This window comes from Pyrgilauda ruficollis, unplaced genomic scaffold, assembly GCF_017590135.1.
Source record: "Pyrgilauda ruficollis isolate IOZ18807 unplaced genomic scaffold, ASM1759013v1 scaffold224, whole genome shotgun sequence".
Lineage (NCBI taxonomy): Eukaryota > Metazoa > Chordata > Aves > Passeriformes > Passeridae > Pyrgilauda > Pyrgilauda ruficollis.
Genome location: NW_024521873.1, coordinates 215,330 through 242,336, shown reverse-complemented (window position 1 = coordinate 242,336; position 27,007 = coordinate 215,330). Strand labels below are relative to the sequence as shown.

Below are 27,007 nucleotides of genomic sequence, written 5' to 3'. Positions count from 1 at the left end.
GGGCGGCCCCGCTCCCCGGCGGCCGCGGGCCCGGGCGGGGTTGCGCCGCCGCGGATGCAGGCGCTGGCCCGGCGCCAGCGGCATCGGCGCGGGTTGCATCAGACGAGGCGCTCCGCCACGGCCGCGGAGCCCGCTCGGAGCTGGCCGGGCGGCCGCAAGATGCTGCGGACAGCACCGCGGCTGCTGCGGACCATCTGCACCACGGCTGCGGTGAGTAGCGCGGGGCGGGCGGCCGCGGAGCTGCGTCCCCGTGCTGTGCCGTGCCGAGCCCGCGAGCGAACCGGTCGAGGGGCAGCCGCAAGGAGGGGGCTGGCGGGAGCGGGTGTTTTCCAGGATATGATGTCTGTCGTCTCTGCCGAGGATTTAGCAAAGCGCGTACCGGCACGGCAGGGTCGGGAAAGGGCTCGGTGTGGGTGCAAAGGCTGCATCTTGCCCGGCTGCTCGGCGAGCGGGATCGCAGCCATCGTCTGGGCGCTGCATCTTGCAGGGATGTGCCTGGAAGCCGCGGGGAACAGGCAGCAGCGATGCTGTGATAGTGCCCCGTAATCGTGTGTCAAGAACAATGTGATGCAGCCGTTCTCTGCCTCCCTCAGGCTGGATTTGCCCTGCGAGAAGCTGAAGGCTGTCTTCTCAGTTAGAAGGGACCATGCTCGTTCCCAGCGCCAAAGTGAAGCCCCCGGCTCTGGCCTGTTTCGTTTGTGACCTTCTCATCGCCAGTTCATAGCTCTGGCATGGTGGACTGCTCAGGGTGGAAGTTGATGGTCTAAATTCCTCTGCACCCCATGGTTTAGTCTTTTACAGCTCTGAGCATTTGTTTCAAGTAATTTTCTTTATGCCTGGTTACATATATAGACTGCAGGACTCCTGCAAGGAACCTCTCCCTGAAAGCCTTGTCCAGTCCAAATTGTCCAGATGTGTAGGTCTGGCAAGTTGGATGAGGCTTGGGGGATTTTTTTCTTCCCTAGAGATTGTTCATTGTTTTGTGTTTGGCTGCTCAGTTTTGTTTGAGGACAGCAATCCTCCAAAGGTATCTGCATGGAAGGCATTAGAATAAGGACATTTGACACAAGCCTTTTGGAAATGCAACCAACAGTGCCAAAAAAAAGAGAATGAATGAACGGTGGGAACACATTGCCCTGGATGTGTATGTAGATGGGGGCGGGGCTCTACTATAGGCTTCTATTTGCAGGCACTGGAATTCAGCACATGTAGGGGGATCTCAGTAGAAATAAAGTTGCAGTACTGCTTTTCAAAAGAAGCATCTCTCTGTGATAATTTTAAAAAGATGTAACATTCAAAATTTTTTAGCTTTACTAAATTCTTATGCAAACTAAGTAAAATATTGTCATCTTTTTGATTATATGGTTTGTACCCAGGGTAGCAGTTACTAAATCTTAATTTTCAGGAAATTTAATTAGTAGTTATAACCAGTTGAAGTTTAGATGCACACACAAAAGAGGCAGTGACAGAAAATTATTTTTATCCTGCAAAAAAAAAATTCTCCTCTGAAGAGATTTTGTAAGTTTAGACTCTACTGAGAAGAAAATGTAGATGTTGGACTTATCTCCCATTTCTAGGGAACTTGACAAGATAGTTACCAGCATTTGTCAGGCTGTCATCTATGCAGTACTTAATTCTATTTGTTTTAGTTCTGTATAAGTGTTTTGGAGGAAAAAAAGAGCCAGAATGGAATCAAACATTAAAATACTGTATAACTTTTAATGAGTTATTTTAAAATAAATTCCAGTATGGTATCAAGAGATCATATGGGCAGAATTTTTAAATACAGAAGTTAAATCTGTGCTTTTGTATTGAGGTGGTGAAACACATGTGAACTTTGAGACACGTTGAGCATGCAAGATAAGACTGCTTGTACAAACACTTCTCGGATTTTATGCTTCTACCTTTATCTTATTGTCTTCATTCAAATAATGAGTATTTGAGTCAAGGAAACATAATCACTGTTAATCTGTGTTATGCTATAAACAAAATACAAAGTTAAAGAAGAAATTTAAAGTAAAGACAGTGAAAGCAACCGAATTACAGTAGAGTGAAAACTAATTTCCTAAAATCATGTATTTTGGCAGTGCTGTCATAATAACTATATTATTTTATGATTAGTAATAAAAGAAGGGCCAGATCTCCCTAAGCCACCTGAACTGCATTGTTTACTGTAACTAGGAATTGGGTAATCTTACAAAAGTGCAGCAAAAGATCCACTCTGATGCTGCATGACCATTAACCTTTACATGCATGGTTCATGCAGGCTACACGTTCATAGTCAGCCAGGCAGCTGCAAAAGGAGTCTAGTAGAATCTCTTAACATCACTGTCAAAAACAATAAAAAGTTTAATCACTGTGCATGTTAGTGATAATGATGGAGTATCCATCTAGCGCATAGCCAAGAATGTTTTGGTGTTCTTTAACAGAATTTCAAAAGTTTTGTGATGAATGCTAGCAATGGCACACTGGTCAAAATGTGCTATTTCTCTAAGACAGAAAACACCAAACTCTTTTTCTTCTCTGTGTCATCTTATAGGACTTTCCATTTTAATTGCGTGTTATGTCCACATTAAATTCTTGTACAAAATTTTCCCACTTCCACAGGTCTGACTCATCTTAGGTAAAAATGCTTAAGGAGAGTTTCCAAAAGAATATATGAATGGCTATAACATCTCATGCAGTTGTTCCACTGTAACTTTTCAAATAAAACAAAACAAAAAAAAAAGGACTGAACTTGTGATCCGAGCATGCAAGCCCCTCCACACAGATATTTTCCTTTTCTTTTTTCTTTCTTTTTTTTTTTTTTTTTAAACTCAGTAGAAATCCTGTTTGTGGCTGACTTGTGGGTACCACAGTGGAGAGAGAACTCAGGAATCACTGGTCACAGTTACCAGATCTATCTTGCAATTGAAACCAGTCCCCATTGAGTTACCTTCTGGAAGTGTGAGGCAGCAAAGCTGATTTACTACTAGAATAATGTTTTTGTGCACACAGAATTTCCCACACTGCAATCTTCTCAGTATTGCCAGTTTCAGTTTGGATTTGATGGGGTTTTTTTATTTGTCATTCATTTGGGGACTACATTCTCTCTTTGCTTCTCACCATTTGTTGATTCAGTTCCACAGCTAGCACAAATTAAATGTGTGGCTTTACTGAAAGTAAATGTTAATTTACAGCAACTCATGATTTGGTACTGGAACTGCTATGCCATTCCATGTAATATGAGAATCAGATTTATTCACAGGGCAACATGAACTGAAAGTGTAGGAATAGAGGGTGCATATGTTATTAACACTTTGTGAATAAACTCTTTGTGAAAAAGTAACTATTTAAGTGGTGATAAATTTGGACTTAAAATTACAAGAAGATTGTCCAAGTATCAGAAAATCAGCAGAGTACAGAAGTGAGTACTTTAACAGTGCTTTGAAAAGGAGTTTGGGTAGATCTATAAAAGCAATCATATGACATGATTTTTTTGTGATGGCAGAGGAGAAGATTCATTAGCTAAGAAGATCCCTTCCAGTCTTGTGTTCTTACTGAGAAATGCTAATGAAAGAGCAGAAGTAAAATAAGTAATTATCATCTGGACTATTTTAAACATTTATTTAATATATGAGTTGTGCACTAGTTAGCACAGTACAGAAATCAGAGGATTTCATACCACGCTAAACACGTTCAGTGATCCAGCAGGTTAATCTTTCTCCAATTTGCCTGGCTATAGTTAAGATACTTGGGAAAACCTAATAACTGTTTTTTGGTTTTTTGTAGTGCAGCAGCATTTCTGCTGTAAAGACATCTATCATAAGGCATTGATAATGAGCACCACCTGCATCAGTTTGGCTTTGCTGGATAAGGATTGCAAGGATAAGTTGTAATTCAGAACAAGGTCTTGTCTTTGTTAAGAACAAAATGATGGATTATTTGAGGTATAGCTGCCAGCAGTGCAATGTTGGTTAGTAATACTATCATCAGCAGTCTTGCAGACATTTTTTGCCAGCCAGTTATAACAATCTGATTTTGCAAGGGCCTGAGTTATGTCCACCTTTGCACCTTACTGCTTGTTTCTGCTGCAGTGGCACTAGTGCTGAGTAATGCTGCAATACAGGGCAGTTTTACTATGCAGTTTCATTCTCTGGGAAAATATTGTGTCCAGTACAAATAATTATTTCCTATTGTTTTATATTAAAAAAAAACCCAAAAAAACAAAAAAAACCAAAAAACCACACTCCAATATTCCTGTAATGGAGCCTACCAATTCATAACTCCCTTTTCTAAAGCCAGCTGCACAACAAAAATGTAAGCTGAAACCAGTAAAATGCATCTGTAATATGTCAGCTGTGAAATGAATTGCAGTGGATTGTGGTTTTGAGTAACCTGTTTTTCAGGACATTTCTCTTTGTCACATGATCTAATGGACAGTGCAGACCATTCTGTTATCCAATCAATAACCCACTCAGTCCAAGTATCCTCATGTCCCAGCACCCTAAGAAAGGGAAGAGGTGGGAGGAGATAAACATACAAGTGCCAACTCACAAGCAAAACAAACATCAGTGGTTAAGACATTCATAGAGTGCTTTGATTCCTCTAATGGGTCATAAGGAAAAAATGGAAGTCAAAGTCCAGTTGTGAAAAATGAAGTTAAGAAAAAAGGTGGGGAGTGTGTGGATCTATTTCCTACCTTTCATTCAGGCCTCCTAAGAGGAGGGATCTGTATGGTTTGAGTCTAGGAACCGTTTGTGCCAGACCCAGCTTTGAGGAAGGTACGTTTTCTCTTTATTCTGTGCAGACCTTTCCTTTTTAACCAGGTCTGATAGTCCATTTGTTTTCCAGAGGTTTCCAGTTTTCATTTTCCAAAAGCTGACTAGAAATGCAAAGACAGTGCATATAGAGACAGTTCCACCCTTCTGCCATGTTTCCATGCTCATTCCTTCTCCCCTGCTGGCCCTGTGTTAGGACTCATGGCTGTGCACTATAAATTAGACCAGTGAAGAGATCCAGTTATGAATAAGCTGCATTTTTCATGTTGGTGCCTGCTCACTTCAGTACCCTAATGCAGTTCTTGCAGCTACAGCAGTACCAGTTCTGGGATAAAGGAGATGTTGGAGGTGAGGGACTGGAGGTAGGCTGGGAAAGGAGCACAACTGCCACATAAATCTGAAAGGATCAGAAGGAAAAAGTCGTTTCCTCGAGAAGTAATCACTTGAAAGACATAGCAATATCTGATATTCTGATATCATCATAGTGTTGTGATTCTAACTATCATAAATTTAAAAAAAAAGGTGGAGGTGGTTACTTGTACCTGCTCTGCTTGAAGAAGCTTAAATCACATGTCCAGTGTACTGGAATCCAAATGCAGCAGGCAGTGGAAGTCCAGCAAGGTAACCTCACCTTTAGCACCTTTTTTGCTTGTAGGAGTATCAAATGGATGATCATCACTTTTAACTTGGCAGGAACAGTACAAGTCTGTCTTCTTTAGCCTATACATGTTAACCACAAATAATATACCTCTGTTTAATTACGGAGTTTAGAGGGCATGTTGCAGACACATAAATTATGTCTACAAAAAGTGTTTTATGTATGTTTCAAAAAATGCATTTTCATTTCTGACTATGGATAAGATCATGGAGCCTCTAATAAGAAGCAGTGGGTGGTCTGTCTAATGAAAATTCTAAAAAAGTCATCTAAACATCAGTGACAGAATCCGATGATACTTTCATGTGAAGTATACTCTCTCTAAATTGTATGTTACCTGTCATTAGTCTCAAAAAATTGATTATTATTCCTTCAAAGGTGATTAGGTTAGAAAAGACTATTCCATTTTAAATCCAACTGAAAATTGACAAAGAAAGAGCAAGACAGAAATGTAAGCAATAACATATTTTCTTTGCATCCTACAACATGTTTTGTTTTAATTCTTTTTACCAGGCTTATCAACATAAGCTGAAGCTAGCCCTTATAGGTCAAAGTATTTTTGGACAAGAAGTTTATAACAAGCTGAGAAAAGAGGGGCATAAAGTTGTGGGAGTATTCACTGTGCCTGACAAGAATGGACAAGCTGATCCTTTGGGTAAGTGTAACCTGAATCCAAATGTAAAAATTACAGGTGTACATAACAAATTTTCCTTTTCATTAGAAGGTTATAGCTATATGGGAATGACTTGCATATATTGCCTTTTATCCACTAAATCCAGTACAAGACCTATCCTTTAACAAAGGATATCCAGTCCCAGAACCAGTTTAACCTTGTCCATTTGTCAGTACTTCAAAAAAGAAGCTTTTAAAGTAGTTTCTAAACATGCAGAGCTGTATATTAAGGTATTGAAAAACCAAAATTAATCTGGATATCTTATTGGAATGTACACCCTAGACATACTCATTCTGAACTAGATCTGTATCTTACAGCAAATAGCTGCTGAGCCTATATGCAAGTGCAAATGTCTGTCACCTGCTTCTCTCTGCTGGCTGGGACACTCAGGGCACTGAGCCAAGATTGTTTATCCCTGGTTTTCTGCCCTTTTTGACAAGCTTGTGTGTGGCAGCCTACCTGCAGAACCTATTTCTCTTCCACCTGGACTATGGAAAACACATTCAAAAGGCTGGAGGAGGCTTTGCTCTTCCTTTATTGAATGCAGGGCACCTCTGACGCAGGGAGTAATTGGCAGCTGACTTCATTGATTCGGAAGGCTGAACAATTGCTTTATTAAAACCATATTATAATACATTATCCTCTACTAAATTACATAGCAAAGAGATACTAAAGAATACTAAAGAAAAACTCGTGACTGAGATAGCCAGGACACAGCTTTGACCTAATTGGCCAAGGAAACAAAACAATCCTCAGTAGAATCCAATTGACAAACCCCTTCAGGTAAACAATCTTCCTAACACATTCCACATGTGCAAAAACAACAGGAGCAGAGAATAGAGATGAAAATTGTTTGCTCTTCTTCTCTCTGTGCTTCTCCAGGAAAAACCCTGTGAGAGAGAATTATGTCTCTCTGTTCAGAGAATGTGAATACCACACATTTCCCATTGTTGAGGTGCATAAGGATTTTCTAGGCTTACTAAAGAAGGAAGTTTTGCTTATTTAGAATTGTACTCATTGTATTCAGAACCCAACATGGCAAAGAAGCTAATTTGGAACCATCTGAATTGTCACTTTTTTTTTTTTTTTCGGCTTTTGTTTCAGTGACACAAGTTCAAAGACTGTGAGTTAATATGATTAGCAAATAGAAGTGCCAGAATGGAATGTACCTTTATGGATAATCTGAAATCAAAACTACATTCCATGAGCTGTTTCAATTCTCTCTTGGTTTTGGTTGGGGGCTTTTTTGGTGGTTTTTGTTTTGTTTCGTTTTGTTTTGTGTTGTTTTGGTTTTTGTTTTGGGTTTGGTTTTTTTTATGTGGTCCTGACATGTTTTTATAGAACTCTCACGAGGGAAGAATCAAACATAAATTTTGCTTACTGGTGCTGTGGTGTTCACAGACTAGCATGTAATTCTCAACTCTACCTCATTAAAAGATTTAATCACACTTCGGAAGAATTAGGGAAGGCAACCATTAGCTTAGAAAACGAAAAATTGACTATCCATGTCTGTTTGGATTACATTGTATAAAAAGTTTATATACAATATAGCATAACTTGTTTACATGATATAAATTATTCTTGTAAGGTTGTTACACTAAGAAATGTAACTAAGTCAATCTTCCAATCTTTCAATCGTGTATTGATTTTTAACTAAAACCACAGGACTAATTAAGTCCAATCTCTCCTGACTGGGTGGAAAAAATGAAATTAAATTACTAGATAACCACTTGTTTTTACTTCCAGATAACTCAAAAGCTTAAGTCACAAGTGTTTCCTGAAGTTTTCTGTGCCCTCAGACAGCTACAGTCTTTGTTTTCTAACAGTAACTTCAGTACACACTAACTTGCATGGAATAATATTTAAATAAGAATTTACCTAAGATTTAAATCAACAGGCTAAAGATGCTTCAGGTCAAGCTCAAGATCCAATTTCACAGACAAAAAAGAGAAAGTAAAGTATGAATACCTGTCTTTTCTGTTTTCATTGGTACTTACCAGCCAAGTCATAAGAGTGAACTGAAAGTTGAGATTGACATAAGCTGTAGGAAAAAGAATCAAAGACAGAATTAATAAAATGCATCCAAGCACAAAGGTTTTTAAACAGCATACAGAAGAGCACTCTGTGGTCATATACTTGATGACTTGCTTCAGTTGTCATGCAATATGTCTCTGACTTGAATTTTTAACACAGAATGAAAAAAGTAAATACTGTTCTTGCCCCTCAGCACTGGCAGCGGAGAAGGATGGCACTCCTGTTTTTAAGTTCCCCAAGTGGAGAGCTAAAGGCAAGCCTATCCAGGAAGTAGTTGCAGCCTACAAATCAGTTGGAGCAGAGTTAAATGTCCTTCCATTCTGTACACAGTTTATCCCCATGGATGTTATTGACTGCCCAAAACATGGCTCTATTATTTACCATCCATCCATCCTACCACGCCACCGAGGAGCTTCTGCAATCAACTGGTGAGTTCTGTGCATCAAAACCACATGTTTGTCACGTTAGGGGCTGGTCTGCCCCGTTACTCTTGTCAATGCTGCACTTCTCTTGACTTGCAAATGCTCTGAAGGAACTTCTCTAGAGCAGCTGACTATTTGGTACATGAACTGCACTTCATACCTAGGATTCATTATTATTTCCAGTGCGAGCTCAGCTGTTGCTCTGGGGGATCAGTGGTGTGAGCTGTACATTCATGTATTTTACTCACATGCACGAATCGACAATCTGGAGTTTCCATAAGCAGGACACTGCCCTAGTGGCTCATCCCCACAAACACTCAATAAACTGTCACAGGAAGGTCTGATACAGACCCTAAGAGTTCACAGAGAGGAAGGGAAAAGGGAGAATCCACAAGAAAAAACCTTATCTCACAAGGTAGGTTCAAATCATCACCCTGAAAGAACTACACTGCAATAATGGCCACAATAGACTCAAATCTGGCACTCTTGTGACAACAGAAATGACATTATCACAGTGTCTAAATTCAGTAAGAAATTATCTAAATATGGAGGAACAATTTAAAAATAATCTTACAGGCAGCATGGTGATTATCTGAATCCACAGTGTTGTGGATTCAAAGCAAAAGCATACTTAGTTTTGTTTAATTTTAATCCTTCCTGGAAAAAGTACTAAGCTGAAATACTTAAACAGAGGTGTTGAGGAGACTATTAGAGAGGTAAAGACTTCAAAAAGTGTCATTTGTGTCCAAGTGTGTAAAGTAAAATAGCATAAACTCAGCAGAAAATGAGAATGAGACAGTCCAGAAAAGAAAGAAATAAACAGCTTTTTAAGGCACAAATGTAATACCAACAATTCCTCCAAATATGTTAAAGGTTGGAGGTATGTAACTGATAGAGGTATGCGATTTAACAAAGGTATTTATCAAAGAGAATATCACAGTTGGAAATCTGTATTGGTATTCAGGATGGAGGAGCTTAGGATGTTACTATCCTACAGTCCTTCTTTGGGTAGAATAAGCCAAAACAATTCTCTTGAGCTAAACTGTGAGCAGAAGACATTTTCGTGAACTGATAAAGGAATAAGAAACTCTTTGTCAGGACCACAGGATTTCAGCAAATTTGAAGTTGCAGATTTGAAATGACCTGCAAATGTTTCTGTTTCTTAAGGTTATGTTGATGCAGGTGACTGGGAAATAGCAAAAGCAATACCAGTTTTAAAAAGGCTGAAAGAGAAAGCCAGGAAACTTTAGATCAATGACTCTGATTTAAATCTGTAATAAGGAATACACTTTTTATGCAAATGAGTAAACGTGATAATGTGAGAGTGAGAAAATGAGAGGTCAAATTCAAAGTTAAGAAGCATTACACAACGGACACAAGAGGGAAACCCCCCTGACTGTATATAAGCAGTGTTAAAGTTAATTGTTGTTACTCAGAAAAGGATTGTTGTTACTCACCATGGAAGGATCCATTCATTCAAGAGTTGGACTCAATCGTCCTTGTGGGTCCCTTCCAACTCAAAATATTCTGTGATTCTGTGATCTTAAATACTGTCTGTATCTCAGTTGGAACATGAACTAGCTAAGTTCGGAAAAGGCTATGAAAGATGGCCAAGGGTATAGGACAGCTTTCACATGGCTGAAGACAAATGATGGAGTCTTTAGACTGGAAAAGAGGTCATTGGGAAGGGCATACACTAGCTGTGTGTTGAGCCATGAAAGACATGGAAGGTGAAAAAAGAATGATTGCTCATTCTAATCAAAAGTCAGGGAGCAGTCAGCAAAGACGTCAAGTAGTAGGATTTTTCCAAATAAATGAGGTCCTTTTACTCCATGCAGTTTGTTATTAAATTGTGCAACCCCATATCTAGAGAGCTCTAAAAGGATGCTTTTATGGATGAGAAATTCATCAAAATGTATTTCACAGGAAGGTGTAGAAGCAAACTCTGTTTCAGGAAGTTCTTTCAGCAAGTGCAAAGGTTTGCAGAAATGGAATGTATTGCAGTGCTGTATCACTGTGTCTTGCTCTATTTTGCATATTCCTTCTGCAAAAGGAATCTTTTCTATCTGCTCCTGCCCTTCTCAAGTGAAGGCCATTGTCCCGAGGCCTTTAATCTAAACTAGGATTTGGTTTTGACTGTCTGTTCTTGTGTTTCACCATCTCACCCCTTGCTCTAATCACTACTTTCACATATTGTGGCTACAGCCCTGGTGCTATCAGACCCTTTATCTTCACAGTATAACCAAGAAAACCTTTGAGAATTAGGCATGGCTAAACATAACCAGGTACAAACAAGGGTCCTGGGGTGCAGAGGGTTGCTCACTCGCTTCCTTTAGAGTCTCTTCCAGCTGCCGCCACTCCGTTATCAGCAGCCCTTTGTGGAGGGAGCTGGTGGACCAAGGAGGAGGCACACGTAGTTCTTACCTTGTCACCTACTCAGCGTCAGAGACATTTGCTTATAAAACCTTCTTTTCCATGCTGAGTACATCCATTTCTCACTAGAGTACTCTTTTGGGACGTTTACATAATAAAAACTAGAAGAAATGCAGCTTAAATATGTGAAAGATCTGATAAGGGCTAGCCAAACTTCTGTAGGCTTTCACTTCTGTTATACCTGCCAACTTCCCCAGCTGTCTTTGGAGTTCGTCCCTTGTTCATCCCATATATACTTCAGTGTACTTCACTCATTTTAGTGAATGCAGCTTTCAGTGCTTATAACTAATAATGAATTTTCCTGTGTATAAGCCAGATCTCAGACAATTCTGTTACAACATGGGCTGCTGAGGGAATACTTACATGAGATATGTATTACTTAAAATAGCATTGAAGTTTGCATGCATACAAATGGCTGAAAACATGCAGGAAATTTTTTTCTCACAGTTTCTGGCTGCTTCCTTAAACACACTTCAGTTTGATTTTTCATCATTCTGAGACACATGCCAAAGAAGAACTGCAAAATTTTAGGTGGCTGAAGTTCTCTTTGGATGCAGAAGCAAATTCTGAGCTGGGGTAAATCAGCACAGGTCTAATGTAAACTTTGCTATGTTCATGCAGAGCAGCTGAGAATCTGGCTGGAAAGCCTTAATTCTGTTAATAACTTTTCCTTAAACAGTTGCATATTTATAATTTTCCATTCTGAGTTTTACCCCTTTTCAGCTGTGTGACAAATGTACTTCCTTGTTGACCTGCAGATGAGCCATGAGACTTTGCTAATTACAGTAAACAATCATGAATTATTAAGACAGCATTCTGTTAGATGCTTCCATCTTTCAAATTCTGTCATAACTGTTGCACACCTTTTGCTCTGAGTGGCTTACCATTAATAATACTTTGAAAATAATTATCACAGTGAACTATGTGAGACAGCCTGGGTTCACTTGCAGCATTTCCTGTGTCATTTTTGGAAACCACACATCAACAGTGTCAAATCTTTGGGTTCCTGGCTGTGAAGTGAGCAGTGAAAGTATAGTAAAGATTGTTAGGGTTTTCTTTTCTGTCTTCCTGAAGAAAATGAATGTAAAACATGTGAGCTGATATTCCTAACTACTTTAATTTTTTGGTATTTACTGTAAGTATTTTTTATGTCCAGGACTTTAATTCAAGGAGATAAGAAAGCAGGATTTACCATTTTTTGGGCTGATGATGGTTTGGATACTGGACCAATACTTCTGCAGCGAGAATGTGATGTTGGGCAAAATGATACCGTGGATGACCTATATAACCGGTTTCTCTTCCCAGAAGGAATAAAGGCCATGGTATGTTTAATATTGTACTGAATACCAGCTTTTTAAGAGGAAAAGGGATTGAAAGTAAAGGAAATACAGACAAGATGTATGCATTTGGAAAGATAGAGGTTGTGATACTCAGCCAAATCCTGGACTTCACTGGAGCTGTGCAGCTGCCCAACAGCTGAGGATGTGACCTCAGAATATTTGTTGCTGACAGCAGGCAGAGCATATTCTGTTTCCGCAAATGGCATGAAGTTGAATTTATTTGGAATGTGGCTCTTTCATACAAGACGAAATCTTTTAAAGGCTCAGCAACAACAAAAAAATTAGGCGTGAGATTTTTAAGAAAAAACGGCAGTATGGTGTTTGAGGCTCAAAGTTCTGGTGGATTGACTCTGGGTTTTCTGTGCTTGTCATTTTTTGTATTTTTTAAAGTAAAGAAAAGAAAATGCACAAAAAATACTCAGCATTGCTCCTTAGAGATTTTTTTTTCTCCCTTCATTTAAATTCAGAAAAATAACTTTTTGCAGAGAGAAAAAGGAAAACATTGAATACAATCATACTGAGCCACATTTCTTTTCTGGAGAATTCAGACAGCTGTTCTAAGTTTGGTGACTAAGTACTCCCATGAAATTCTGGAGGCTATTTCTTTTATCAAAGAGACTCAAGGAAACACACGTTTGTTCAGGGCAGCACTGATCCCTTAGGGTTTGGAAATACTAAGTTTAAAAAAATCCAAACCAATTCACCTTGTGGCAGAAAGTCTTTTGCTGTCATTCTGAAGTATGATTGAAGAAAAAAAGATGAACCAAGCTAACATTAAATCTTTTACCTTTTCACATAGGTGGAAGCTGTACATCTAATTGCTGATGGTAAGGCCCCTCGTATACCTCAGCCTAAAGAAGGGGCAACATATGAAGGGATCCAGAAAAAGGAAAATGCAGAGGTAGTGTGAAGTAACACCGTTTTTTTTTTTTTTGTGCATAGTACTAGAAAAGTTATTAATTCAGACTACAGTAGCAGCAATATGAAGTTAACATGAATTTTAACTGAGCGGTTTCCTCACCTCTTTTTCCTGGAATACCTCTTAGGATGCATGTAATGGAGCCCTAGGTTAAGTTCCATTTTCCTTTCAGCAGTTACATGTATTTAGAAACTTGGTGTCTTATTTGGAATCATGTACAGGCAGCTGCAATTTCAGTGGATTCTTAGTAAGCTACCATACTTGTGAATACAACATTGAATCAAGATCACTCTCTTTGTTTGCCAACAGGCCATATGAAATTCTCTACCAGAAATACATTTGATTTTAGGAAAACAAAGTTTTGGCACCTTTCCTTCTAGTGCCAAAAAATAACACGGGCCGTATAAACAGAGATAAAAATATTAATTGAATTCCCATATGAGAATTATTTTATCTAAGCACCCCTACTGCATTAGATGATCTTGTTTGTGGTTGGGAAGGTGTGGTGGTGCATCCTGGCATGTCTTGATTTCCTAGATCTCCTGGGACCAACCTGCAGCAGCTTTGCACAATTGGATTCGAGGGCATGATAAAGTGCCTGGAGCATGGACAACAATAAATGGCCAGGTATGCTCTGAAAACCAGAAGAATATTCTTATCTCTACTCTCTTTTTGACTCTTTTTTATTATAAAATTAAAGATATTTGTGTACAGGTGAATACAAATGGCTGTTACATTGGAGTAGCTCTAATCTGATGACTTTATGTTTTGTGTGTATCTAGAACAGGCACCTAAAGAAACACACAGAACACAGTAGTTAAGAGTTTTTAATAGCAGAATTAATTTAATTTGAAGAAAGATAAGTACAAATCTAAAAAAAAAAAAAAAAGAGACATGGTACAAAGGTACGAAGAGTAGAACCAAACTGTGCCAGTCGTTTTGGAAAGCAGGTATGCATTACAGTATAGTACAGCCCATGTACAGTGGCCAACATCACAGTATAGACAGCAAAATGAAACACTGTGGGCTGCTGAAATAACAGAGGGTTTCATTTTAAAGAGATTTGGGTCTAGATATTTTGCAGAAATAAATTATGAAATCTTATAGAGTGAATGGTCCCTCACTCTGGGATGCACTGTCAAAAGCTGCTCCCTTTCCTGCACTGGTTGCAGCATGCACATTGTTACAGCTCAGCTGCTTTGCAGGTTTAGGCAATTTGCAAAGTTTTACATGTTCTGAGTTGTAAAGGTCTAGAAATGTTGTAACATATTTTCCATGTGTAGGTAATTATATTTGATCTCTATTATATTAAAGCTTCAAAACAGTATAATAAAATTGTTAAAATTTTACAGCACACTTAGAACCTGTGTGCTTTCAATTACATTTCTTTTTAGGTGGTTACTTTTTATGGATCTTCATTACTTGATGCTTCAGTGCCTGCTGGACAAGAGCTGACAATAAAAGGTGCTTCAAGACCAGGACTTGTGACAAAGAATGGTCTAGTAGTTTTTGGAAATGATGGCAAGATGGTAAGTGCTCACTCTGGCAAACATAAGCATGGATGGAATTGTTTTAGCAAGAAGGGCGAGTAGTGTGGAACTGTCAAGCTAGATAAATCCAGGCGCTAATGACTGACAGCTGATTCACTTGGAGTTTATCAGTCCTCTGCCATCCGATGGAGCAGATGTTCATGTTCTGCTTTTCACTCAATCCATCATCATTTCCTATATGGAGTAAAATCTGTTCTTACTAGGAGAGGATTTAAAAGACAGGTACGAGTGGCCTGTGCTAAATTGCCTACATCATATCAGCTTTCCTGCGAACCATTTATTTCACTATTTCAATCACCCTATTAATGCCTAAAACTCTTCAACCAAGGATGTGCTACCTCCCAAACAATTTAAAATCATATCCTTTCATTTTTCAGGTACTAGTGAGAAATCTGCAGTTTGAGGATGGCAAAATGATCCCTGCATCTAAATACTTCTCTGCTGATGAAACAATTGCCCTGGAACTTAGAGAAGAGGAGAAAAAGTTTGCAGAAGATATCAGAGTAATTCACTAAACTGCTTCAGTGGGATATTATTCAGCCAAAAGCATTACATACTTACTTTTGCCAAGGCATATATTTTGTTTAGTCATGCAAGTAATTTTTTGATAAAATGTACTCAAAGTATATGGGGGTGAAGGTTTAGTTATTGATATTAATTCAGGTGGGGATTCACTGGTGTATTTGTCTCACTTTACAAAGTTTCCTTTCAGATACAGGTGATACAAAAACAGTGAGTGCAGGTAATGGTAAATATCTACAAGTGATGAAGGTGGGGTGAGGAAAAACAAGCTGACCTTCACCTTGTATAAGTGAGGTTTTCAACACTGGCAGACTGGGACAGTTCTTGGAATCCTTTTTTCACTGTGGTGTTCATCACTAGGTTGTGTTCAGAGTGGGCCTGTTGGACAAGCTCCAGGGAGTCTCAAAACAGCCTTCTGAAAGCAAAAGGCAGCAGTTTTTTCACTGTACTTGTGTGCACTTCTTCTGTCACAATCACACACAAGGGGCTGGCTGCCAGAGGGATGGGAACAGCTGGAGAAGAAAACTCTCATAGCCAGAGAGGAACTTTTCTGCCCTCTCCTGAAATCTATCCCTCTGCAGTGTCAGGGGCTTAGCTGAAAGCCACATTTATCATTAAAGTTTTGTGCCAGAGCAAATTAATCATAGATGTCTTCCTGTGCTGACTCTGCTGAAGGGTTATTAACTTTTGGCACAGGTCAGGCAGCTTCATGTACTAATATTTTAAGCTGCTGATTCAAGATTACCTGATTCAAGATTACCTTGAACCTGCTTGCAGCAACATAAATACTGCCTGGAGCTATTGAATGACTGAGAAAATTATGAAAAGAAGTATAAACTCATCAGTTGATGACACTGCCTGCTAACTGTGAAACTCAGTTATAATTAATTGAAATATTACAATACCAGTTATTGAACTGTTTATTTCTCCATCTCATGCATGCAGCTTAAACTACTTCACAGCCTTGGCCGGGTGCCTGAAATATCATCAATCCATTCATAAAGTGCCCCAGGCTGTCCTTGCCTATACTGATGACACATTCTGTAATGCAATGGGAACTTATTATTTGGAGGATAAAAAAATCTTTTAAAGATGGGCCTGAAAAGTTTTAGCATTACACCATTCAGGTTTCTTACCTGATTAGGTAAAATTACCATGGACAAAATACTATATTTTGATCATCTAATTATACTGAAAAATTCCTTGTCTGATATAATGTCTCTGGACTGTTTTAGACCCTCTTAAAATAACTTCATGTTTTAGAAACCTTTGAAATAATATATGTTGTCAGCACAAATACTATAGAAAATACAGTTTGATAAATACTTTTTGCTATTAGAGGATTATTCACTCTTGCTTCTGTTATTGTTCTGTATTTTTAGGCTATTTGGAAGGGAATTTTAAGCAATGTTGCTGTGATTGAGGATTCCACAGACTTCTTCAAATCTGGAGCATCCTCTATGCATGTTGTCAGGTAGGAATATTCAAAATAAGAAAATTGTAAAGCAAAAGTTAATAAAAAAAAAGTTGTCATGGTGCATTTAAATCAGTGGTGTTAAAAAAATAATCCCTGCATGTTTTCCAATACTCTTAATATTCTCTTTCTTATCTTGGAAACATGTACAGTTCTTCTCCCAAAGTTATGAGGTATTGCTGCAATCCTGCTCTTTCTACCGAAGGAAAGTTCCCCTTAACTTCAGGAATATCATGCCCCTGGGAGCATGGTGATGCTCAAACCTGTCTGCGTGCAGCCACAGGTATCGCCAGAGCAGGGGACTGACTGGGAACCTGAGCAAAGACCTCCCCAGAGGGAATGAGAAGCCTTTCACAGAAAGAATTGAGCCCATGCTTAAAGATGCGCTGAGTTTGCCATGGCTTGGGTCACCTCGTTTGCCTTCTTTTTGCAGCACAGACCGTAATATAAAACCAGCATTTTTAAACAAACTGATTATTGTGCTGTTTGCCTGCCAAGCTCAATGTCCTCCGTATTTTGGTTGGAGTAGTCCCAAATACTGTTTTCCAACAGCATATCAATATCTTCTAGTAACTGATTTTCAAAAGTTTTCCTAAGAGTATTCTAGAAGTGACATTTTCTTTTTCATAGCATCCACAATTAAACCAACAGATTTCAGGAAATTGCATCACTTCTGTGTCCTTGTCAGAGAAACATACACACATATTCACATGCACACAAACTGAGGCCCAGTTTTGATCCCTTTTGCCCTTCTAATGATTCAGTTATCTGGAGAATTGTTTAATTTTTAAATAAACTTACTCCTTCTTCAAAATCTTTAGAATGCTAGAAGAGATCAAACAGAAACATCGTGGACTGCAGCTACAGAATGAAGATGTGTATATGGCCACTAAGTTTGCAGACTTTATTCAGATGGCTGTCAGAAAACTCAGAGGAGAAGACAAAGAAGAAGAGTTAGTCATTGATTATGTAAGGCCTTTAATTTTGCATTGTTGCTTAGTCTTTCCTGGGTTTCAGGGGAGGGCAGAGAATGCATTTTATTAGACTGCTTGATGCAGTAGGAAAGCAAGGAACTACTTGGTTATACAAACTTCTATATATTTGTATCTGGTTTCCATTACATTTTACTTCTAACAGCCATATATGTAGGCTAAAATGTGTCTGGATATTGGCTGCAGATATCAAAAGCTTGTTAAGTTACATTAAAATATTAGTTATTATAATTTTTAAATAATTTAGTTTTTATTTCACCCAGGTTTCAAAAAATATGAACAACATGACTGTGAATATGCCATACCAATGTTTCATAAATGGGAAATTTGTAGATGCTGATGATGGAAAAACATATGACACTATAAATCCAGCAGATGGATCAGTAAGTAATTTCTAAATATGACTGATACCAGTTTATTTCATTGGTTTTGCTTGTTAAAAAATCTGAAACATCACCTGGATATTGCTAATTTTAAAACTTTAATTTTAAAATATTTTATATTAAACAACTTCTAGAAATAATTTCAAGTTTCAATTTACTTCACATTTTGCGTATTCTACAATTTTTTCCAAAAATTGAAGAATTTTTTGAGTCAAGCTGCAAAGCAAAAATAACCTACTTCTACTTCAATTATTACAATACTTTTCACACCCAGCTGAACATTTTACCTTAATTTCATTCTTGTTTAGCTTTGCAAGCAGAAATTGCTGGAGTCAATTTGCTAAAGGAGTGTTTCTTTTAGGATATTTGGTGTATTTCCTATCAGTAACCAACTTCTTTTTTCTTTTTACTTTTTTAATAAATCTGATACCTTAGGGTAATTTTAACACTAAAATGTCCCTTTAAATTCCCAGTAAGAAAAATAACTTTTCAATAGGAAAATACATACTGTTGCACTTTAGTCCTGAACTACCCAATATTGAGCATTAAATTGTTGAGCAAATAATAACTGTGAATTATAAATAAGAGAAGTGATTCTGATGTCCATGTAGTTGCCATTTAATTCTGGAGTACATGAAGTCTCCAAAAATCAATGACAAAAATTTCATTATCATCAGAAGTCAGACTCTGATACTTTTCCTGAAACTCATTATAGAGTAGAAGTCAAAACCATTCTGTGTTAGGATTTACAATGTGTGTATTTAGAACACAATCATCATAAAATACTGTGTGTTATGGTGGTTTATGATAACAGAAGCTCCATTCCTTAGAAATGGAACACATGGAGTTGTTTTAGCCTGTTGAGATATTAGATTGTGATACCACACATAAAGACTTCCAGCTTTTGTAATACCACATTGGTTTTATATAAGGAAAGAGAGGATGAGATCCCATGGGACAATGCATGTTACTTTGGAGAAAAAGAAAGATTAAGGAATCTGTCTCCCTGCAGTGTCCTCCAAATTCTGTCATCTCAATTGTGTCTAAACTTTTTGCAGCCTGGCTCACCCAGGACAGCTGCCACAGATGAGGATATTAAGTATTTGCTTATACCCCGTCTAGAAGTTTGGGGGGAAGGAGTAACACCCTGTATCCCACTGTTTCTTTTTGAGCTAACACAATGCTACCTTTGCACAGGTAATAGCCAGTGTATCTTCTGCTTCACTGGCTGATGTTGACAAGGCAGTGGCAGCAGCAAAGGAGGCTTTTGAAAATGGTGAATGGGGGAGGATGAATGCAAGGGAAAGAGGGCGACTCATGTACAGGTATGTACAAGACAGCCTGCATTTGTTTCATTTCCTCAAATCTTGTTTTGTTTCTCTGAAGAATTGTTGTATACATTTTCTGAAGGTGATGGATGTTCATAATCCCACTGTCAGAGGATCCAGACTAGCCATCTTTTCACCCCCTGATTGATTTCAGTGTACCAACCTCAGCTCTCAGCCTGCCAACCTTTCTTGTGTCAGAGAAGAATCTTGGGGCCCCTCAGTGCTGCCAACATTTCATTATTGTTTATGAATGGAAGCAAAGAATTTGAGCAAAATATATTTTAAATACTTGGTGTCTTCGTTTAATCTATATGAGTTTCATTGCAAAGATTGAGAATTCCCTTGTAAACCCTCATCCTTCCATGTAAGTGAGGCTAAGCTTTAAAAACAGTCTACCTGGGTTAGGTAGGCAGAGACTGACCTTGCTAAGCCTGCCTGCATGTGCACTCCATACAGTAAATATGCACCTACATTGCCACTAATTTTGAATTAGACTGTAAATGATGCTAGATTTTTCCAGGATCATATGCCAGCATCTGGCTAAAGACCCACTGTAGGACATGTGTTATGGTCTGTAGAGGAAGAATTGTCCTGCGCAGGAATTTTCTAAGCTAATTCCAACATTTACCTGAGACACTTCTGTCTCTTTTTTGTATCTGTCTCACCATGTCTAGTTAATGCCTGGTTCTTATTTTTGGCTGTGTTGCTACTGGCTCAGAAGATAAGCAGAGGTTTTGTTGAATTAATGCTATTTTAGTGGTAAGCTTTGATTCTTGAAGGGGTGGAGGTGATCTTAGAAAGATCGCAATGCTGACTAGATAGTGTGAGCATGACATAAGAGGCAGCTAATAAAACCCAGAGTATTATAGATTCTCCAGATGCAGTATGATGCTTCTCCCAAGCACAGGGAGAACACTGCCTTGCAAAATTTAGGTGACTAGAAGAATCAGAGCTTCCCTATGAAGAAAGCCTCTTTTGTGGGCTATAGGAAAAGCTTTCATTGCTTTTTCAGGTCTAAACATGCAAATGAATGAGCAGACACGAGTAAAGAAGCTACTTTTTCAGGTTGCTTCTCCTGAAAAAAATGCCATATGTTTTACAAGACATGGCAGGAATCTTAGCAAAAAAGAATTAAAGCAAAGCGAAAAATTCGGCTTATCTTTTAAAGTATGTGACCAGGCCATGGAAAAAGGCCTGCAGGACTCTTACACAGTTAGTAGTCATCACAAGAGAAAATGGGCAAGTCAGAACTGAACACTAAATACATCTGGTCACTTCTGTTTTTCACAAATGTGCACATATTCAAGGCATGCATAAACTTGTGTTTAATTTGTATCAGGAATGTAGAGTGCTTGAGAGACCAAGTTAACTCTGACCTAAAGAAAAAAATCTTAAGGTGTGAAAACTCCTGCTCTGTTTTAGACTTGGAAGATTTGCAAGAATAGCTATATTAGGTATATGGAAAATACAGTTCCCCTACACTGGGCTGGTTATCCTGGATTAAAAGCTTTGCTTAGGGAACTCATTCTCTAGGATAAAACACCAGTGTGTTTGTGTTGCAAACCACTCCCAGTGGATAAAAGCTCTCTCTGGACCACCTTAATTGAAATAAGGCCCTTTCTTCTCTGGCCTCTGTTCAAAATGGAGATTTTGAGTGCTGAACCAAAGAGAATGTGTGTGCCGTTAAAGCTCCTAGCTCTGCTGCTTTGTCTTAAGGAGCCATTAATAGAAAATATTAAGCACACTTTAAATGGAGCCTTCTCCTTTGTCCCTGACATGCCCAAATCCATTCTCTTACACAACATTGCCAATGCCCTGACCTGTAGCTGGGTCTCCAAGATACACTTAAAACAGGTATTAAAAAGCATTTTCCCACACCTATGCAAATGCTTTAAATGGCCAGAATTTACATAATGGAAAAATTTCACAAGTTTCACAGTTTTGAATACCTTTACAGGATCAAAAATGGACTTTTCTTAAGCTCTTAAAATCACATGGTAGCACTGATTATATATCTGAGTATCTTAAAATCACAAAGGGAGGCTGAAGAAAAACATTAATGCATGTGAGACAATGTGAAGGACTGAATGTGAAAATTCATTGATGCAAACAGACCTGAACAGGAGACCACCAAACTAATAGTAGTACCTCATAAGTACAGGTATCAATCTGTGCAGATGTATTTTTGAGATACTGATAGTTATTATCAATTTAGTAATACTTACTACAGTCTTACTTACACTTAAGTGAGTTTGCACAGTTCATGTCTTCATTCAGTCTTTAATACAGACAGTGTGAAGACATTTGCAGAGTAATGGGCAATTGTTCAATCCTTTGCTGATATTAAGGAGCAGTGCCTCCACCTCCAAATTTAGTGGGAATGCTGTTTTGATTATACTTCTTTTCCACATCTAATATAATTTTAGATGTCATTTCCTTTAATGTGGATTTTTAACATTTTTATTAAAGACTTGCAGACCTGATGGAAGAACATCAAGAGGAGTTAGCGACAATAGAGTCTATTGACTCAGGAGCTGTCTACACTTTAGCTCTGAAGACTCATATTGGAATGTCTGTACAAACATTCAGATACTTTGCTGGATGGTGTGACAAAATTCAGGCAAGTGAATGTGTAAAGGAAATTATCAATGGCAGTGCTTCTCTACACTTCTTTTTTGCTGTTATTCTTCTGAAACAGTGCCAAAAAGTAGTAAAGGGAAAAAGTTACTGAGGAATTAAAAACTAAAGCAAAATTAGAATTTTACCTAGAATGGGTCTCCTTGTCAGTACAAAAGGAAATTCCACCTCCAGCTGGAGAATATGGATTAGAATGTGGGTCTAAATAGTGAAGAAATCAGCTGAGGTGTCACAGTGGATATATTTACTTGGTCAGCTCTTGGTTATTCATGGGGCAGAATGTCACTGTGCTCATTATGCAGGTAAGTGCAGAGACTTGCACTTTGCTGCAGTCTGACCAAGGCTGGTGAGTTTGCCTGATGGTGGAACGTGTGGCACACATTCAAGAGCATTTCTTCCAGCATCTTTAAGACCAACCAAGAATATCATGCAGCTTTTTTTTTTGTTGTTGTTCATCAGACCCTTGCTTTATGTTCTCTCATGCTTTTTTTAAATCTGTCCTGTTATTTCACCCAGCTGACAATCAGAACTTGATTACAATATCCACAGTAGGAAATCATACAGTAGGAGCATCTGTGCCCCTTCCCCTGATGCAAAAATGCTTGTGGTTTTGAAGCCTACTCTGTAGCTTTCTGAAACATACTTACATGGCAAATATATTTGTAATAAAAATTATAAATCAGTATGAAGATTTGTCCCTCCTCTGTCTTTTAGGGTGCTACAATTCCAATTAACCAGGCCCGGCCAAACCATAATCTAACATTCACCAAGAAAGAGCCAATCGGGTGAGTATCACTTTCTTCTTAGTGACAGATTTGACATGCAGAAAAGCCATTGAAAAGCTGCCATCAAATGTGTAATCTTTCCCTGTTTTTCCGTGCCTGAAGCGTCTGTGCAATTATTATTCCCTGGAATTACCCACTGATGATGCTTGCATGGAAGAGCGCAGCATGCTTGGCTGCAGGCAATACCCTTGTACTCAAACCAGCTCAGGTAAGAGCAAAAAGAAATGTACAAATGGCCCAGATGCCCCTGTTCAGGCAGAATGATTTAGGCAATGTAGCAGATTTCACCCATAGGTTGATCTGTCATACGTTGACTGTGTCATATATTTGAAAGTGCATTTGTAATAATACAAACTGCCATGGTGATACAAAGTATTGATTGACTCCAATTCTGCCCTGGTGCTAATCAAATTTTCAAGAATTAATTATTTTCTGCAAGAAGCCATCACTTCTAATTTGCAAATACTGTAACAAGGTGAATATTGTATCAAAACTAAGATATATTGAGTGTAAAAAGTATCATCATGCATTTGATTAAAACAGGAGACCTAATCTAAATGTTTCTACTTAGGTCACACCTCTGACTTCCTTGAAGTTTGCAGAACTCTCAGCTAAAGCTGGATTTCCTAAGGGCGTTATAAATATTCTGCCTGGTTCAGGTAAAACTTGAACTCATCATTTTTCTGGGAGAGGTCATGCTAAAACTGGTGAAGTTCTTCACCTTTTTGAAGATCTACTACATAGGTCTGTTCACAGGTACTAGGATTGCATATTTTCATGCAGTGATTTCACATGTTTCCAGAAGAGAATTGGAAAAATCTGGCTTTATTTAGTGGTAGGAGCTGTCAGCCTACACCCTTTACAAGTTCACACAATTGACACAAACACTCTGGAAAAGAAGGTATTACAGAGAAACATGTTCACTTAATTGTGAAGCTTATTTGTAGTCACAGGAATAAAGCTGCAAATGTAAATAGGGATGTGATACTGTATTTGATTTGTGGTGTAAGCTCCTTCTGTGTTACAGTGCTGCTGCTGGAATAGTAAAATTGTCCATGTACCATCCAGTTACACTGCTTTCCTCACTCTGATAGGTGGCTTAGTGGGACAGCACCTCTCCGAACATCCAGATGTCCGCAAAGTTGGATTCACTGGTTCAACACCAACTGGTAAACAGATCATGAAGAGGTACTCTCAGCAAAAGAATCATAAATAAACCCTGCTTAGTCTGGTTCTGAAGTATCTTACTAGATATATTGTGCATGTAGCAGTGATGAAAAAGCATAACTATACATAGTTGTTTACCACTATGTAGAATTGATTAAGTCACTACTGGACAGCAGAGGTTTATATGACTATTTTGGGTTTATATGACTATTTTTATTTTTTACAGTGCAGCTGCTAACCTGAAGAAAGTTTCTCTGGAACTTGGTGGGAAATCACCATTGATCATATTCAGTGACTGTGAACTTGACAGAGCTGTAAAAATGGTAATGTTACTTTGAAGTAAAATTTATTCCAAGCCTTTGTGGTACATCCTCACAGTACTGCAATATTATTCTTGACTTGCCAAAAAAAAAAAAAAAAAAATACCAGGGATTCTTTGCATGAAAAACCTTGAGATCTGTTAGAAAACAGATTTCTTTATGCCAGCACAATTTAACTGTTCGTGCTGCCCCAAAAAGGCAGTACTACAAGAAATATACATTAGAAATTACAACAAAACAAAGAATTGAGCCCCCTATTGCCATATAGTTTTTAGTTCATCAATCAATCAATCAATCAATCATTCATCAAGTATCAATCATAATAACTCACCTTCCCTACCACCTATATTGTGTTCAAAGTTCATAAATAAGATGTTGCACTGGTGATATCCTTTAACATAAAACACTAAACTTCTGGGATCACAAATACTGCATGCAACCTAAGGGAACAGAATGGAGACTGAAAAAATGCATATAAATATTTATGATTTTTTCCTGGTCAGGGTATGGGAGCAGTGTATTTCAACAAAGGAGAAAACTGCATTGCAGCTGGCAGGCTGTTTGTGGAAGAATCAATTCATGATGAGTTTGTTAGAAAAGTGGTAAGATATTCAAAAACTAAAGTTTAAGCATATGTTTTACTGTGGCAGAAGGATCCACTAGTTTTATAGACATTTGTGTTTCTTATTTTCAATTGCCTAATTTCTCATTATTGCTCGTAATAGACAGTGCTGCTTCTCAGGAACCTCTTACATGGTTAAAAGGAAGCATTGAAGGGAGATATTTGTATCAGTAATGCAGATAAGTGGCAGTTAAATAGATATTGTACCTTCGGTGATAGTTCATATTTGACTAGGAAAATAAGATTACAAATAATTACTGAACTCAGGTCAATGTGATTGAAGAAGGCTTCTGTAAAGTCAGAAAAAGGAATATTGGAAGCATAGCTAGAATAATACAAAGATCACTATTAAAAATGCAATAGTTGCCATGCTGTGCCACTGAAGAATTCATTTATTTTGCTTAAGAACAAGAAGTCACCGTCTTAAGTCATATACCACAGGTAAAAGTTAACATTTTACACGCCTATCTTAATAGCAGAAGAGAATACACACATGAACAAAGAATCAAAAACTTTCAGAAGCAATTAGAGATTATGAAACAAAAGCTAAAGCCTAATTTTAAAAAAGGGAGAAGCATTATATCTAAGAATCCAGTATTTTCTTAGATTCAGTCTTCATAGCACCAAAAAATGCAGCATTCCAAATTTCTGGTCACTTTAACAATATTGCTGTGTATTGTAACTTCATTTCAATTGGGTAACCCATAGGTTGAAGAAATAAAAAAGATGAAAATTGGTGATCCACTTGACAGAGCTACAGATCACGGTCCGCAAAATCACAAGGCACATTTGGAAAAGCTGCTGCAATACTGTGAAACTGGAGTAAAAGAAGGAGCCACTCTAGTGTATGGAGGAAGACAAGTACATAGACCAGGTAAAAGGCTTTCCAGAGATATTTTGAACTTTTACACTTTATGCAAAAGCTGTCACCATTGTCTCAGCTGTATTTTGTGGAGTTGCAGTATCATGGAAACAGTACCAGGTAAGCCCATGATACCACAGCTTTCAAATCTCATATTATGAGAACTGTGCAAATTAAGTATGAGATCTTTATTTAAACCTTAAAATCTATCTTTTTGTTTCCCAGCAAGAAAAACAGTGGCCTCTGTGACTTGCTGTAACCTTGTCTTCAGAGTATAGGGTCTTCCCCCAAGGAGTCACCTGGGCTGTGGCACACAGACCTCCCAGCCTGGCAGGAAACAGCACACATTGTCACTGATGTACAGGCTGCTCTTTTACCCTCTTGTCTGCCATTTCTCTTGAAGTGCATGCATTTCCATTCATACTTCATATCTGTTTTCTGTTTCAAGTTGAAAGTTATTTATGACCTCAAAGCGTGGGAAAGAAATGGCCTGGACAACAGCAAACCCTTAAGCACTTTCGCCATGCTTGAACACTGCTCTATCCTCTCTTTAGGTTTCTTCATGGAACCCACCGTATTCACAGATGTTGAAGACCATATGTATATCGCCCAGGAAGAATCCTTTGGTCCTGTGATGGTCATATCTAAATTTAAAAATGGGTATGTTCTCGTCTGGTTACTGTACCATTTTCACCCAAAGTCAGGAAGTGACAGCATACACAGTATTTTGTTAAATCTTGTTAGACCAACCTGAATACCTAGTATTTAGTGAAATGTTTTAGTGAAGTTTGTGTGGTAATTGCAACAGCTTGATCAAATTACAAAATGTATATTTTTCCCAGTGGAATTACTTATTTTTCCTGTTACAGAAGACTGCAGTGTTGTGTAACACTGGCATATTACTGTTGCAAATGAAAACTCCTCTGCATATTTTGTAAACTGTCATTTTTAATATCTTTCATTCTGGATCATAAGAATTATTTAACATACAGATGAGATTAAAATTCTACATAGAAACTTCACATAAATATTTCCATCAGGTTTCATCTCCTGCAGTTTGATAATAAAGTTAAGAACCAGCCATGTAGATAACCCTTCACATCCATAAATTCTGTAGTCTTAAGGGACT

General features: G+C 38.2%; 1 protein-coding gene across 1 annotated transcript in view; it reads left to right on the top strand.

The window, feature by feature from the left end:
- Positions 1 to 54: 54 nt before the first annotated feature.
- The window catches only part of ALDH1L2 (aldehyde dehydrogenase 1 family member L2), a 28,616-nt gene continuing 1,663 nt past the window's right edge, over positions 55 to 27,007 (top strand). The window contains exons 1-21 of the mRNA XM_041468666.1: positions 55 to 210; positions 5,929 to 6,070; positions 8,316 to 8,550; positions 12,134 to 12,299; positions 13,117 to 13,218; positions 13,774 to 13,863; positions 14,631 to 14,765; positions 15,164 to 15,289; positions 16,691 to 16,782; positions 17,604 to 17,751; positions 18,038 to 18,157; positions 19,355 to 19,482; positions 21,955 to 22,105; positions 22,837 to 22,907; positions 23,010 to 23,115; positions 23,479 to 23,566; positions 24,002 to 24,095; positions 24,301 to 24,397; positions 24,898 to 24,996; positions 25,725 to 25,890; positions 26,433 to 26,538. Of these exons, the coding sequence (XP_041324600.1) occupies positions 55 to 210; positions 5,929 to 6,070; positions 8,316 to 8,550; positions 12,134 to 12,299; positions 13,117 to 13,218; positions 13,774 to 13,863; positions 14,631 to 14,765; positions 15,164 to 15,289; positions 16,691 to 16,782; positions 17,604 to 17,751; positions 18,038 to 18,157; positions 19,355 to 19,482; positions 21,955 to 22,105; positions 22,837 to 22,907; positions 23,010 to 23,115; positions 23,479 to 23,566; positions 24,002 to 24,095; positions 24,301 to 24,397; positions 24,898 to 24,996; positions 25,725 to 25,890; positions 26,433 to 26,538 (2,618 nt within the window). The remainder of the gene's footprint in view (positions 211 to 5,928; positions 6,071 to 8,315; positions 8,551 to 12,133; positions 12,300 to 13,116; positions 13,219 to 13,773; positions 13,864 to 14,630; positions 14,766 to 15,163; positions 15,290 to 16,690; positions 16,783 to 17,603; positions 17,752 to 18,037; positions 18,158 to 19,354; positions 19,483 to 21,954; positions 22,106 to 22,836; positions 22,908 to 23,009; positions 23,116 to 23,478; positions 23,567 to 24,001; positions 24,096 to 24,300; positions 24,398 to 24,897; positions 24,997 to 25,724; positions 25,891 to 26,432; positions 26,539 to 27,007) is intronic.